This window comes from Coenobita brevimanus, chromosome 110 (genome assembly GCF_032717465.1).
Source record: "Coenobita brevimanus isolate Jiangsu-jjx chromosome 110, ASM3271746v2, whole genome shotgun sequence".
Taxonomy (NCBI): domain Eukaryota; kingdom Metazoa; phylum Arthropoda; class Malacostraca; order Decapoda; family Coenobitidae; genus Coenobita; species Coenobita brevimanus.
Genome location: NC_137063.1, coordinates 4265958 through 4281339, shown reverse-complemented (window position 1 = coordinate 4281339; position 15382 = coordinate 4265958). Strand labels below are relative to the sequence as shown.

General features: G+C 41.8%; 1 protein-coding gene across 1 annotated transcript; it reads left to right on the top strand.

The window, feature by feature from the left end:
- Nucleotides 1-10714: 10714 nt before the first annotated feature.
- Nucleotides 10715-15059, top strand: LOC145417412 (uncharacterized). Its single transcript, XM_080286093.1, has 6 exons — nt 10715-10876; nt 11814-11991; nt 12370-12473; nt 12974-13035; nt 13502-13631; nt 14847-15059. The coding sequence occupies exons 1-6, from the start codon at nt 10715-10717 to the stop codon at nt 14952-14954; spliced, it is 744 nt and encodes a 247-aa protein (XP_080142219.1). The 3' UTR covers nt 14955-15059.
- The last annotated feature ends 323 nt before the right edge of the window (nt 15060-15382 follow it).

Below are 15382 nucleotides of genomic sequence, written 5' to 3'. Positions count from 1 at the left end.
TTATTATTATTATTATCATTATTATTTTATTATTATATGTTCAGCCTCAATATGTGTGGAGTTCAAGGTCCGAATTCTCGTCGGGTAAGGAAGCTCCCTAGCACTTCTTCCTTAGCGATTTATTTTAGGATATGGGTGGCTAATATCCTTTTGTAGGTTATTTATGCAGAGTATGGCGATATTTGAAGGATTTATGTAACACAGAGGAGGATAGTAGGTGGAATAAACAAAATAAATCTCTCAGGAAAAGATGTTAGGGAGCTTCCTCAACCAACGGGCTCAGGTGTTTATTTCCAACAGCTATGAGGGAGGGTGTTGTGGTGTGGCTGGCGGGGATCTGTGTGGTGATGGCGGCTGCAGCTCTTCAAAAAAGTAAGTCAACAACGCTTTGCACAATCATCAGTTTCGTCTACACTTCCACAGCGCCTACTTCACACTTCATATCTACCCGTCACTTTCCCCCCCTACGCTTCATATACAAGGGAAATATCCATGGGTAGAGGAAAAATATTAATCTTTACCTAACGACAAATGTGGAGTTAGGTACAGATTTTCCCCTATTTTTCCACTTCATTTCTTACAAACTTGCCTCTCGCGTTTTTTCCTCACTCGTTTATCAAGGGAAGCTTACCTCGTCTCTCTCTCAGCTTAGGAATATTAACCAGCATGAGAAATTGAGAAAATATGAGGTAAACTTTAAAATCTTTCATTGTATTCATCATTTCTCATGTAATCGAGTCATCTGCATCGCTAAAAATCAGAGTTAATGTCACTACTATATTCTTTTTACTCTACGTTTGGCCTAAAATTGTCACCTCTCCATTTTCTGTGCTGGGTTCCAAAAATGAATGAACACTAGAATATGTTGATGGTCACGAAAAAATGCCATGAAAAGTATGCAGAGCCCTGACATTATTTTTCTGTCCCTGAACTGCGTGAAATAAGCTGCGGAAGGATGAAAATTTGGGCCAGGATAAGGTAAAGAGAGTACAGTGATTTTGCCCCTTATTATTTTCTTCTGTATAAAATTGCATAATGACTGAATATTATCGTCCACGCCTTGTCTAGTTAACCCTGCTTGTGTTTCTCGTATTTTATTTTTTTCCGAAGGCGATTTTCTATTTCTTCCTTCATTTTGCTCAGGAATCATTTTTAAAGGATATTGTTAACGTTACAGGTCTCACATCTTTGGCTGGTGATTTCTTCATTTTTTGCATCCTCTGTTTTAGAGATTTCCGTACGTCTGTTTTTAATTCTTCTTTTCTAACTCAAAAGTCAAAATATTTCCACACGCAGCTCAGTCCCTCCCAGTACTTTATATAGTTATAGTTCTCGTCCATGTGGTGTTTTTATTTTCGTTTTTTTTCATACATTCTTTGAGTTTGTTTGTATTACGGAACGTGCTATTGGTTTAGGCTTTCTCTCCGTGTGTATTGTCAAAATATTCTTGGGTTCGTTTGTCGTCTTTGTATTCTTCAATTTGACTTCCATCATCGTTACATATCCATATATTTTTTCTGCTCACTTGTATTCCATAATGAACTAATATTATTTCGGTGTTTCTGGTAAACCTTTTCCCCCAAATATGCCAATTCTTTTCTTGTTTCATTTTGTAACTATTCTTCAATATCATGCAAATTATCTGATTTAAATTTCGTATTCCTTGGTCTAAAAAAAATAAAAAAATAAATCAACAATGGTGTGTCTAATGGCTTTGGGCAGGACTCCTAGGCCGCCCCAACCCCCCGTGAGAGGAAGTCTGGAGGTCTCGCCCCGGCTAAAGCTCTGAGAGAAGGTCTAGTAAGCAAAATTCCGTGTTCTTTGGTTATAAACTGTGGCCGTGCATAACAGCTAAAACGACACAGTAGCTCAGTAGGTACCTAAGTGACTGAGTGACGCAGATGGGGGCAAGCACTGTATCTGGGAGCCCCTGTGGGTGTCGCAGAAGTACGGCGTCGGACTGAAAGCTTCGTGTTTAGCATTCCTGTCAGTTGAACAAAATCATGTGGTGTGTTAATCAGGTAAGGTTGGTTGGGCGGCATCGGGTGTGGGTGCTGGTGCTGGTGTGGGTGCTGGTGTGGGTACGGGTGTGGGTGTGGGTGCTGATGTGGGTGTTGCAGCAGTGAACGCCTTACTCTCCGCTTCACCACAACACAACGCGCTCATCATCATCATCACACACACAGGATCAACGGTAAGGCAGGTGGAGGGGGAGAGGGAAACACAAGGAACCTCTCGTAGTTATGCAGGTATTTCAGGTAACAGCAGACCTCGTAACACCTCTTCCTTAGCGAGTTATTCCACACATCATACCTTAATAATAACCTATATGCTATTGATGGGAAGTAAGCCTATAGTGAAACAATATACGAAAATATAACGTTAAGGTGTAATACTCAAAATAAGTCGGCGAGAAAAGGGTGTTGCGATGACTCATATACTACCTAAAATAAGACTGTAAGACCTATTTAAAGTATATATTTAATTAAGATAGATGTAGAAAAAGGTGTGATTTAATTAAGGTCTTTAGTGAAATAATTATGAGAGAGAGAGAGAGAGAGAGAGAGAGAGAGAGAGATGTAGTCTGGCTGAGAAGGCAAGATAAGATGTTGAATTAGCAGAAGATGCATAGTTGGATGTGTGTGTGTGTGTGTGTGTGTGTGTTTGTGTGTGTGTGTGTGTGTGTGTGACGGTATGTGTGTCTGGCAGTACGGTGGTGTGGAGGGGGTGAGGACGCCAGGGGGTCGAGCTGTATTTCACGTGGACCTACCTGACGATGGAGGTAGGGACGCTGCCAACGCCACCCACACGCAGCTCTCACGACTCATCCACCAGGCTAGGGAGGTGGGTCACTGGCACATCACTGCTCACATCACGCTGTCACATCACTCCTTACATCATACTGTCACATCACTAGCACATCACACTGGCACATCACTAGCACATCACACTGGCACATCACTAGCACATCACACTGGCACATCACTGCTCACATCACACTGTCACATCACTAGCACATCACACTGTCACATCACTAGCACATCACACTGGCACATCACTAGCACATCACACTGGCACATCACTAGCACATCACACTGGCACATCACTGCTTATATCACACTGGCACATCACTGCTCGTATCACCCACATCACAATCCTGTAGTGGCAGGTGGGGTTGACCATGATCCATCCACTCACTTTTTTTTTTTTTTTTTTTTACGTGTCCGACTCTGGGCAAAGGCTCAGGGCCTATTCCTTGGGGGCAGTCACCTATCCCAAGGCCCAGTAGTCCTCCTACACCTCCACATGTCACCACTTCGGCGCTAACACCCAACGTCCATATTGAATACATGCTAGGGGTGTCTCATACAGGACTGGTGTATTGGTATTAGCGGGGGTACTTTTACGACTTGATGTACTGCTGCGTACTTCTTCCTTCACCTTTATCACTCTTTTTATGCGTCTGTCCTCCTCTCTTTCTTTATCTTCCATCCTTTCTTTCACTTTTATTACTTTTCTGGTGAATCTACACTGAGTGAGAGACCTAAGGGTTTCCTGTAACCCAGAAAGCCATGTAAACGCTGGGTGGTAACCATATTGCCAAATTACGGGATTACGTGGAGCCTACTGTGGTGTCCCTGTTAAATGGATGGAGAAACGCAAATGCGACATCCATCTGGGAACCAAACCTCCACACGCTTCCCCGCGCCTTGCCGCGGTGAGGCACGGTCTTCTGCAAGGGAACATCAGTCCACCGTACGGGACGGGTCTGTAAGGGCGGCTTCTTGCCTGTGGGTGATGGGTCTGCTCGGCCAAACAGACGGGGGTTACTCAACAACAAAACAGTAGCATCATGATCCTGTTGTATATACATAGATCAGTGACATTCATCCTGACTCACGTATACAGTTGGCTTGTAAGTTTTTATACATTATACGCTTTCTTTATACATTACACACTTTTCTTATGCAGCCTGGTACAGTATCCCTTGATTGTGGAACCGTTCACTTTTTAACATAGTTTTTCTCTCTCACACACACACACACACACACACACACACACACACACACACACACACACACACACATTTCTATTTATGTATTCTTTCCAGTAAATAGGAATGTTCTTATAGTAAATTCTAGTCTCTTAAAGATGCCATGAGGAGGCTAGTTGCTTCTGTGGAATAACTGCATATCCTTTCTGCTGCTTGGGTCTCCGTCTGTAATTATTCTGTTGTTGTTGAAGATGATGTTGCTTATCCTCGATCTGTCTAGCCGAGCGGACCAGTCGACCACAGATAAACAAGCTGCATCTGTGGGACATCATCGTGTGGAGAAGCAGATCCTCTTGTATTTAGAACCTCATCAGTGTCCTTGGTTAATTAGTTCTCATAGGCCATATTTTAAGTAATTATAGGGATCTCAAAACACCTCTTCCTTAATGATTTATTTTGCACTTTACATTTCGGTACCCTATTTCATGTTATTGATGCAAGCTGTGTTTATCCATATTAAAGAAAGTGGCTGTCGTGGTGTAATAAGCAAAATATATTGAGAAGGATAAGGCATTACGGAATTTTAAAAGCCACCTAAATTACGGATCATATTACAATGGTTTAATTCTGGCAACCTCCAGACGATTTTCGCAGGGTTTGGGGAGGTTTCTCATAATGAAGGGGTTATGACGTAGAGAGTGAGCATTATGTAATTATTTTTCTCCAGCTGCGTGAGGTATCGTGGCACGTGACGGTGGTAGTGATGAGTGACCACAGGGCGTTTTTGTCCTCGATGACCCTGTGGTTGGTGAAGGGGAGGCTGCTGGTGTGGTGGACGAGGCTGCTGGTGCTCACTACACTGCCTCTACACACCCTGCACTCACTCAGACACACACTCGCCTTCACCAACTCGATCCTGCTCCATCTCAGCCACACACCCACACCAAGGCAAGTCTTTAACACACACCCAGGTAAGACTTTAACACACACAGGTCAAGCATTAATATTCAGGTCAAATATTAACTCACAGATTAGACTCGTAAAAACACTCAGACTTTAACACTCATACACTCAGATTAGAATTTAACATTAGGACTCGTCCATATTGTCAATTGAGGTCATGTTAGCTGCGTGGTCAATCTTCGCAGTAAATTTTTGCATTATACTGATCGCGGTCTCAGGCGGGTCACTTCCCCTGTCTTCAGCACAAACATCACGAACCTCCAACCCCTATTGTCCCGCCCATCAAGTAGTGGGTCTTTAATCACCGCTGGGGTATTTCGTAATTTCATAAACACAGTGCAGCATAACAGGACTGTATCTGGAAAACTGTACCTATCTGCTGGTTTGTTTGTCTGTCTCTCTTTCTGTCTGTCTCTCTGTCTGTCATTCTGCCAATCGTTTTGTCTGTCTATTCTTTGGTCTGTATCGTTCTGTTTGTCTGTCTGTTATTCTTTGTTTATCTTTCTGTCTATCTTTCTGTTTGTTTTTCTCTGACTGGCTTTCCATCTCTATCCATATGTGTATCTGTATCTGTTTTTGTCTTTCTGTCTGCCTGTCTGTCTATACCCAGACGCCTTAACTCAGATCGAGCAGCCACAAACAAATCTCATCCATATCACCCTGTCCTCGACCATCAATTTGTCCTCCCTCCAAATCACACCACCCTCACTTGACTTATCCTTCAGTCGCATCCCTCCACCTCCTCCTCGGTCTCCTCCTCCCACTCAACCCCTCCACCCTAGTCATATACACTCCCCTAGTTCATCTCTCATTCCCCACCCTATTCACATGGCCAGACTCTATCAAGGTACCATTCTTCTCACACTTTTCAACATATCTACATGAACAACACAACGCTCCTTAACTTCCTCATGCTTCTATTTCCCACGAACCTGGAATTATCATGTGAAATAACATTGCGATATACGAATTTAACTTTATATCTTGAACGAAAAAAATATACACTGGGGGGGCTGTAACTTAGCAAATTCTACTTGGTTGGTTTTACTGTTCCTAATGCCATTTTTGGATCATACACTGACGACCGTTTGTTTATAAGTAAAAATGCAAAGAAACTCGTAACTTTTGTCGGCACATTTTGATGCACGTAGAGTAGTTTTTCCTAGCCTCTCTTTACGGTGCTAACTGACGCCTGTATATGGGATGCAGGCTAATATAATCTAAGCTCCAAGTGTCCCATATTTTTGTCCAACAGAAATTAATGGTTTGCCTTTCCCTTCAACGAGGACTATGCATAAAGTTGTTATTACATTTTATATACCAACCGACAAGCTTCAGTTGGTTTGAATACAGTTTGGACATTTTTTAGCAAACTGTTTACGTGATGCTGATGAATAACCTTAAAACATATGAATAAAATGGTATCTATACTTTTTCATTTGTTCATTCTTTACTAATTATAACAAAGAAAAATTAAGATCTAAGCCCCTGGGAATATCATAGCTCCTATCTCGAGACAGACTTTGTTCTCATCGCTCTTGAGTTCGTATATAACCTAGTCTATGTCCATTTAGATACCTTTTTTGTGAGTGGTCAGTTCAGAGAGTCATAGTTTCAGAGTGAGCTTGTTTGCCTCTTGAGAATGCCGCCTTTCAGAGTGAACTTGAAGGTGTTTGCTAAGAGAGAGTCATATTTCAGAGTGAACTTGTTTGCTATGTCGTGTGTCAGAGTGAGGTGGGAAGTGTCTGCTAAGAGTGCCACATTTCAGAGTCACCCTGTACGCGGAGCTGCCTTACACCCTCGATGGCACCCCGCCCCTCACACTGGCACTCTGGACGCCTCACACTGGCATCGTTAGACAGACACACACACCTTTTTTCTTCAATAAATTTTTGAAGTAAGGGACAGTACGAAACATAACATTTTTTTTGGCTTAATTAGGAAGAAAATGCCCCTATGTACTATGTAATATATGTACTATGTAATATATGTAACAATGGTATCTCGCTATAACAAACTCATTACATTATGTTTATGCTGATAAGGGCTAAGAATAATGAGGCCGAATTATTCAAAGCATTTTTTTCGTGTTGCCTCTTGCTTTGCTGTTTATTTTAGATTTTGTAATTCAGCTCCTCAAAACCATAATAATTCGCCCCTCAAAACCATTAATATTAAAATAATTATTATTATTTTTATTATTATTATTATTATCATTATTATTATTATTATTATTATTATTGTTATTATTATTATCATTATTGTTATTATTATTGTTATTATTATTATTCTTATTATTATTATTATCATCATAATTATTATTATTTTGACACCCTTCATTTTCCAACATACAACCAGGTGTTACCCCTTCACGAGAGGCCTTCCTTAAGCAAAATAAATTCGTCTTCAGGTACTAAGAAAGAACTGAATCGAGTAAACCATCTTAAGGTATTTTTCAAGATGTTATTTTGCTGATGGAGTTAAGGTGTCATTCAAAAGATAAATAAATAAATAAAATAAATAAAATAATAAATGAGCGAAGACCAACGGTGATCCAAAAAACCCTAACACCTCTCCCTTACCGATTAATTTGTATATTTCGTCTTCACTTCTCTTCCAGGCTCTCCCTAGCACCTCTACCTTACCGATTTATTTTGTATATTTCATCTTCACTTCTCTTCCAGGTTCTCCCTAACATCTCTCCCTTACAGATTTATTTTGTATATTTCATCTTCACGTCTCAGGTTCTGCCTAGCACCTCTACCTTACCGATTTATTTTGTATATTTCGTCTTCACTTCTCTTCCAGGTTCTCCCTAGCACCTCTCCCTTACCGATTTATTTTGTATATTACACCTTCACATCTCTTCCAGGTTCTCCCTAGCACCTCTCCCTTACTAATTTATTTTGTATATTTCATCTTTCTTCCAGGTTTTCCCTAGCACCTCTCCCTTACCGATTTATTTTGTATATTTCATCTCCTCTTCCAGGTTCTCCCTAACATCTATCCCTTACCGATTTATTTATTTTTTTTATTTCATCCTCACTTTTCTTCCAGATTCTCCCTAGCACGTCTCCCTAAGCGATTTATTTTGCACATTCCAGGCTGCCCCATCGTCCTCGGCTGGTGGTGTCTCGCGTGGTGGTGTCGATCGAGAGGACGGAGGTGGTGGCGGACCCGACCCATCCCGGGGGCGAGAGGGTCATCGCATACAACGCCGAGAACAGGATGATGGGCGCGCTAGCTGCCTCCGTCAACTTCACGTGAATAAGCATCAATTTTCACGTGAATGGCATCAGTTTTCACGTGAATTACCTCAGAGTTCACGTGACTTATCATTTTTCACGTGACTGTCATAAACTTCTCACGTGAATGTAGTCAACTTTTCACGTGAATATCATCAACTTTACGTTACTATCACGAACTTCATTGTGAATATCATACGTGAATATCGTCAACTTCACGTGAATATCATAAACTCACGTGAATTTCATTAACCATGTGAATATCATCAACTTCACATAAATATCATAAAACGTCAGATAAATATCATCAACTTCACATGAATATCATCAACTGTTCACGTGAATATCATCAACTGTTCACGTGAATATCATCAACTTTTCACGTGAATATCATCAACTTTTCACGTGAATATCATTAACTTTTCACGTGAATATCATTAACTTTTCACGTGAATATCATTAACTTTTCACGTGAATATCATTAACTTTTCACGTGAATATCATCAACTGTTCACGTGAATATCATCAACTTTTCACGTGAATATCATCAACTGTTCACGTGAATATCATCAACTTTTCACGTGAATATCATCAACTTTTCACGTGAATATCATCAACTTCACATGAAGGTCATAAAACTTCAGGTGAATATCAACTTATCACGTGACTGTCATCAACTTCACGTGCATTTCATCAACTTCAGGTGAATATCATCAAGCGAATATCATCAACTTCTCTACTTTCACGTCCTCCTCTGTAGTTCATTCTGGCTACTGATGATGATTTTATTTAGTTTAAGAAATGCAACACCCGATTACACTCCTAAAACATGTAATTCACTTTCTCGCAATACAAATAATAATAATAATAATAATAATAATAAGAAGAAGAAGAAGAAGAAGAAGAATAGCAATGACAATAATAATAATATAAAAAAAAATAATAATTTGGTTTTACGCCAGGTATCCCCGAAGGGCTAAGGCGTTGCCCCTGGGTAGAGGACTTTTGGACTGGAGCGTGTAGCATTTTATGACCGGATGCCCTTCCTGATGTCTACCAATGACCCTTGGGTGGATTCGATCCTCCGACCCTTCGATGGATCGAATAATAATAATAATAATTATAATAATAATAATAATAAAATAACAAGAACAAGAACCACAACAACAACAACAACAACAACAACAATAATAATAATAATAATAGCCTAATAATAATAATAATATCATCAACAACAAAAACAACAACAATAATAATAATAATAATAATAATAATAATAATAATAATAATACAACCCCCCCACATACAAAATCCACGAATCATCTTTAAAAAAAAATCTCAGAACTTACAATGCTTCCTATATAATCTACAATTTACCTTATCTTGTATTTCCTTAAGAGTTGACGCAAGGTATATGATTGTCCTGGTAAGCGCTCGTTGTCGGTCACCAGTCACCCAGGCTAACATGGAGAGAGAGAGAGAGAGAGGAATGGCGGAAAATACGAGGGAGGCAGAAAGGGGATAGAACACGATTACCAGGAAGAGATAGGAGTGGTAGACGGAAGATGAGATTCGGATATTTGCTGGGACTGGATGGAACTGGGCATCAAATAAATCGTAGTTGAGGAGGAGGCATTTGTCCTGCAGCGGTCTGACTTACGCTGATGATGATGATGTTAGATTTGAGGAGAGTTTAGCACATCCTTACAGTCCATCTCTCACATCCTCCTTCCCTCCTACAGGGTCCTTTACGTGCCTCCTTCTGACGGTCACTGGGGAAGCCTAAACAGCGAAGGGAAGTGGACTGGGATGATTGGGATGGTTGTGAGGAAGGTAGGTACAGGTGTGTGTGTGTGTGTGTGTGTGTGTGTGTGTGTGTGTGTGTGTGCGTCCCAGTTCGTAACACCTTTCTTGCATCACCAGGAGGCGGACATCGCGCTTGGCCTGTTCACCATTACCCCTCAACGCCTGCAAGCTGTGGACTTCACCTACCCCGTCACCATTAGCCACGCCCGTATCCTGTCAGCCCGACCAAGCCCTGAAGTGACCCTGTGGGGCTTTCTACTGCCCCTGACGCCGATAGTGTGGCTGTCGATCCTGCTGTCACTCGCTGTCTACACCCTCATCATGCTCCTACCCTCCTGTCTCCCTCAGAAGTCACTAAACAGCTCCAAACTTTTCAACAGTTCGTGCAACATCATCCGCGTGCTCTTGCAACAAGGTGAAATGTCCACGTGCATTTTACTTACTCCTGAAGGGACAGAGAGGAAAAAATGTCCACTGAAAGAAAGGATTAAGGTGTAATATCCCGGACCCCTACGCTCCTATTTATTGGGGGGAAAAATTGCACTGATGATGACAACAACGATGATGATGATGATGACGATGACAATAACGACGATGACGACTACGACGACGATGGCAACGACGATGATGACGATGATGCTGTGTTTCAGACGTGCTGGCGTGCGAGGGGTGGTGGTGGTGGGAGAGGGTGGTGGTGGGCGTGTGGATGCTGACGACCCTGGTACTGACGAAGAGCTACGCCGGCAACCTCATGTCCCTCTTGGCCGTCAGGTATGTGCCAGACGCCTTCAACACCCTCGAAGACCTCCTCAACAGCCGCGTCACCGTGCTCTTCGCGAGGGGCACGGAAGAGGAGAACGCCTTCAAGGTAATCAGAAGTCTGGTCTTGGCTGGGCTGTTCTGTCTCTGTATGTATAGAGATGGCCCGGGTTGTTGACGGGTTTGGCTGCGTTTGCTTTCTTCTGTACACTCGCGAAGGTGATAGTAGGAGGGCGAGATAGTTTGCTTGGTGTGTGTGTGTGTGTGTGTGTGTGTGTGTGTGTGTGTGTGTGTGTGTGTGTGTTTGTTTGTGTGCAAAGTAACTCAGTTTTCATCCGATTTTAATCAGACTTGGAAATGTTGAGGGTCAGTCAAGGAGCTAACTTTTTTTTTTTTTATAGAATAGATCACACGTCAGAATCAAATGACAAGGTAAAACAGCACTGATCCGACATAAACCAGACTTAATGGAAATGGAGAGAGTATGGCAGGAACAAAAAGAATAGATTATGAGCAAAGTGAGAGGTAAAGGCCACAGACTTAGACAAAATTCGGCCTATGTGTGTCTGTATGTGGACAAACTTGGATCAAACTTGGCGGAAGGGTTGATGGTCAGCCAAGTGGTTGATCTGCTGCTTAAGGACAATAGGTCAAAAGCCAAGGTCACATAACAAGGAGTGTATTATTATTATTATTATTATCATTATTTTTAGATTTAGATTAAACTTTGTGGAAGAGGTCAGAGTAAAACAGAGATGAAAGGAATCGATTGTAAGGACAGTCGAAGGCCAATGTCAAAGGGAAATTCCTAAGGTCAAAGTTACATGTTGAGGTCAACTTAAGCCATTTTGATACGATTTATACCAGACATGGTGGATGGGTTGAGGGTAAAGGGAAGGAGAAGGGTGGTCGATTTAAGACACTCAGGTTTTGAAAAATTTAGGCGGGAGTGAATAGAATCATCGGGGGAGCATGAATATAAAAGACGTCCCCTGAATGAACTTATTATTCATTTATTTATTCATTTTTTATTTATTTTTTGACAGACTGCCACCAGCGGCCTGAAGCGTGAGGTGTGGAAATTGAGGGAGCAAGACCGAATTGGATTTTTCACCTCGGTAGATTTTTTCCAGACGCCCGATATGCTGCGTCGATCCGCCAAGGTGCTTGTCAACAACGAGGTGTATAGTAAGAAGTCTATGGCACTCGAGTTCAAAAATAAAGGTAACCCATTTGATCCTTCGTGTGTGTGTGTGTGTGTGTGTGAGAGAGAGAGAGAGAGAGAGAGAGACCCACGCCTTTGAGATCCCTAGAAAGACTCCATTCATTCCTACAACTCGTGGTTTCGCTCTCTCTCTCTCTCTCTCTCTCTCTCTCTCTCTCTGTGCAGTCTAGGATAGTTACCAGACACTGCCAGATGGTGTTAATATCCTGGGAAAGAGAAATACTATAAACACCAACAGACTCATGCACAGGACGATGAAGAAACGACAGACAGAATGAAAGAAAGAAAGAAAGAAAGGGAGAAACGAAGATAGAGAAATGAAAGAAGGGTATTCATCCTTCTAAGCCCCCATGACCACTGACCTACAATCCCCTCAGGTCACTGCGATCTCAGCCTGGGTCATGCGAGGTACGTGACGTCACTGGAGGCCATGGCTGTGGACAAGAACAACCCACTCGTTATCCCTCTGACCCGGAAGTACGTGTGACAGAATTTATGACACAGATGACACAGTATTTATGACACAGATGACACAGTATTTATGACACAGATGACACAGTATTTATGACACAGATGACACAGTATTTATGACACAGATGACACGGTATTTATGACACAGATGACACAGTATTTATGACACAGATGACACGGTATTTATGACACAGATGACACAGTACTTATGACACTTTATGGCACAGATGACACGGTATTTATGATACAGATGACACAGTATTTATGACACAGATGACACGGTATTTATGACACAGATGACACAGTACTTATGACACTTTATGGCACAGATGACACGGTATTTATGACACAGATGACACAGTATTTATGACACAGATGACACGGTATTTATGACACAGATGACACAGTACTTATGACACTTTATGGCACAGATGACACGGTATTTATGACACAGATGACACAGTATTTATGACACTTTATGGCACAGATGACACGGTATTTATGACACAGATGACAGTATTTATGACACAGTATGACACAGATGACACAGTATTTATGACACAGATGACACAGTATTTATGACACACATGACACAGTATTTATGACACACATGACAGTATTTATGACACAGATGAAATAACTTACGATAAATTGGTCTGTAAGTGTATAAGTGTGGATCTGATCAACAGGTGTGTAAGTGTGGATCTGTAAGTGTAGTGGAGTGTAAGTGAAGGAAGATTTAATAAGTAGAAGTGTAAATAAGTGTGCAAATAGGTGCTGACGAGTTTGTAAGTGTAGGAAAGTATTCAGAAGCGTTTGCAAGTGATACAAAAGTGAAGATGAGTGTAAGTGTGCATGAGTGTGTAAGTGTAGAACAGTGTGTAAGTGCAGTGTTACCTCGTGTACATGGTGAAGACGTACATTGATGATTACTAGTAGTGGTCGTTAGGGTGTAGAGGTGTAGTTAAGGGTGTAGAGAAGTGTGTGAAACTGGAGTGTGTAAGTGTGGTAAGTGTACACATGTTCTCTGGTGTACAGGGTGATGCAGGTGTCGGAGGGAGGGCTGTACGACCACTGGCAAAGGTCCCTCTTCCCAAACACCACCATCTGCCTCAACCCGCCCACCAAGTTCGCTGTCAAATCGGCTCTCGCACTGAAGAACATCTGGGTAAGTACTGCAAGGCTACCACTTGAGTCTTACACAGTCCCTCTCCTTCAACAACCCCTGGAGAAGTACTTGAAGGCTGCCACTTGAGTCTTCCACGTCCCCTTCCTTCATTCCGACCTCACGACAAATCACTCTACATCTGGGTGTTTTCTTTGTCCGTCTCTCGCCTGTTAGAGATTATTATTATTATTATTATTTTAGTATCTTCAGTACAATAAAGTCTTTGTGTAAACCTTCAGCACGTTTATTTATTTATTTATTATTTGTTTACCTACTCTTCAACACTCTAATTTTTGTCGCCCCTTCACCACGATGTTTTTAAGGCTGTTACCCCTGCAGTAATGACGTCCCGTTTTCCTTTTACACTCCAATTCCATTTTCTAATACACTTTAATCTGGCCACATTTAATTTCAATCCATTCAGTACGAGGACATCTTTTAGTAATTGTGCTATCTCTATTTTTTCTTTTTTCTTTTTTTGAGACAGCTACACCCTTCTCATTTTAACTTGGCTCAGATTTTCGTCCTTCTGCCTATTTCACGTAGCTCATAGGCGGGAAAAAAGACAATACTGGAGCTCTTCATCCTTGCCATTGCACTTCTTCGTGACTAGCATTATATTCTAGAGTTAGCCTCATCCTACCACTCAGCATTTAAGATGGAGAGGTGACAATTTTAGGCCAAGAGTGAAAAGGGTATAGTAGTAAAGAGGTTAAAAATCCCTGCACACACCATCAGGCTTGTGGAGGGCAGTCAGGATTCCATGGTCTTAAATGATAGGTTGATGAACGTGTGGCCCATTTCATTAGATTTCCCATTTTCTGCTCTGTCTTGTTTTTGGATCCCAGTATATAGGTGAGGAAAAGGGTTGGGATAATCAAATGGAACTGACAGGTGGATTGATAGATAGATGGATTAATAGGTAGATAGGTAGACAGTGATAGATGGACAGGGTTAGATAGGTAGATATACAGATAGACAGACAGATAGTAGATAGGCAGGTAGATACATATGGTAGATACAGATTGGTAGACAGATAGGTAGACATAGGCAGAAGACATATAGGCAGACAGATAGGTAGATAGATAGACAGACAGACAGATAGACAGGTAAACAGATAGACAGAATTAACCAGATGGATCCAGAGACAGGTAAACAAGTAGCTATAGAGAAAGACTGATATTTTTTCGATCCCATACAGTCCCTCTCCTTCAGGGCATGTTTCTGCTGCTGGCGGGTGGCTGGGTGCTGAGTGCGGTGCTGTGGTGCCTGGAGGTGAGCTGGCGGGTGCTACACAGGCCACAACGACACCCAGCACACTAGCACACGCGCCGCCGTAGCACACGCACATGGAAGTGGGCCGTAGCGCGGTTGGTAACGTGCCGCGCTTGGGTTGCGAGGGCTGGATCGACACAAGTTCTCTTCAGGCTATGGGCAGCTACTTTCCAACGAGTGAGAAAATTGTAAACGCGCCTCTCTCACATTCCTATCCTCTAACACTTCCTAAATCTCTCTCTCTCTCTCGCCGCTGGGTAGCATTTTAAATTCACAAAAATACTATGAAATAAATACTATGTTGAGCCACTGACATCAACTCTTACTCCCTGTACGGTTGCGAACAGTACTATCGATCCAAACGATGAAAAACGCAACGGTGAGCGATGACTTTTGAAACTCATTGATGTTGTCTCTGGAACCCAACAAATTTTTCAGAATTGAGTGTAAAAGTTTCGTAATTCTTCAGCCAAAAA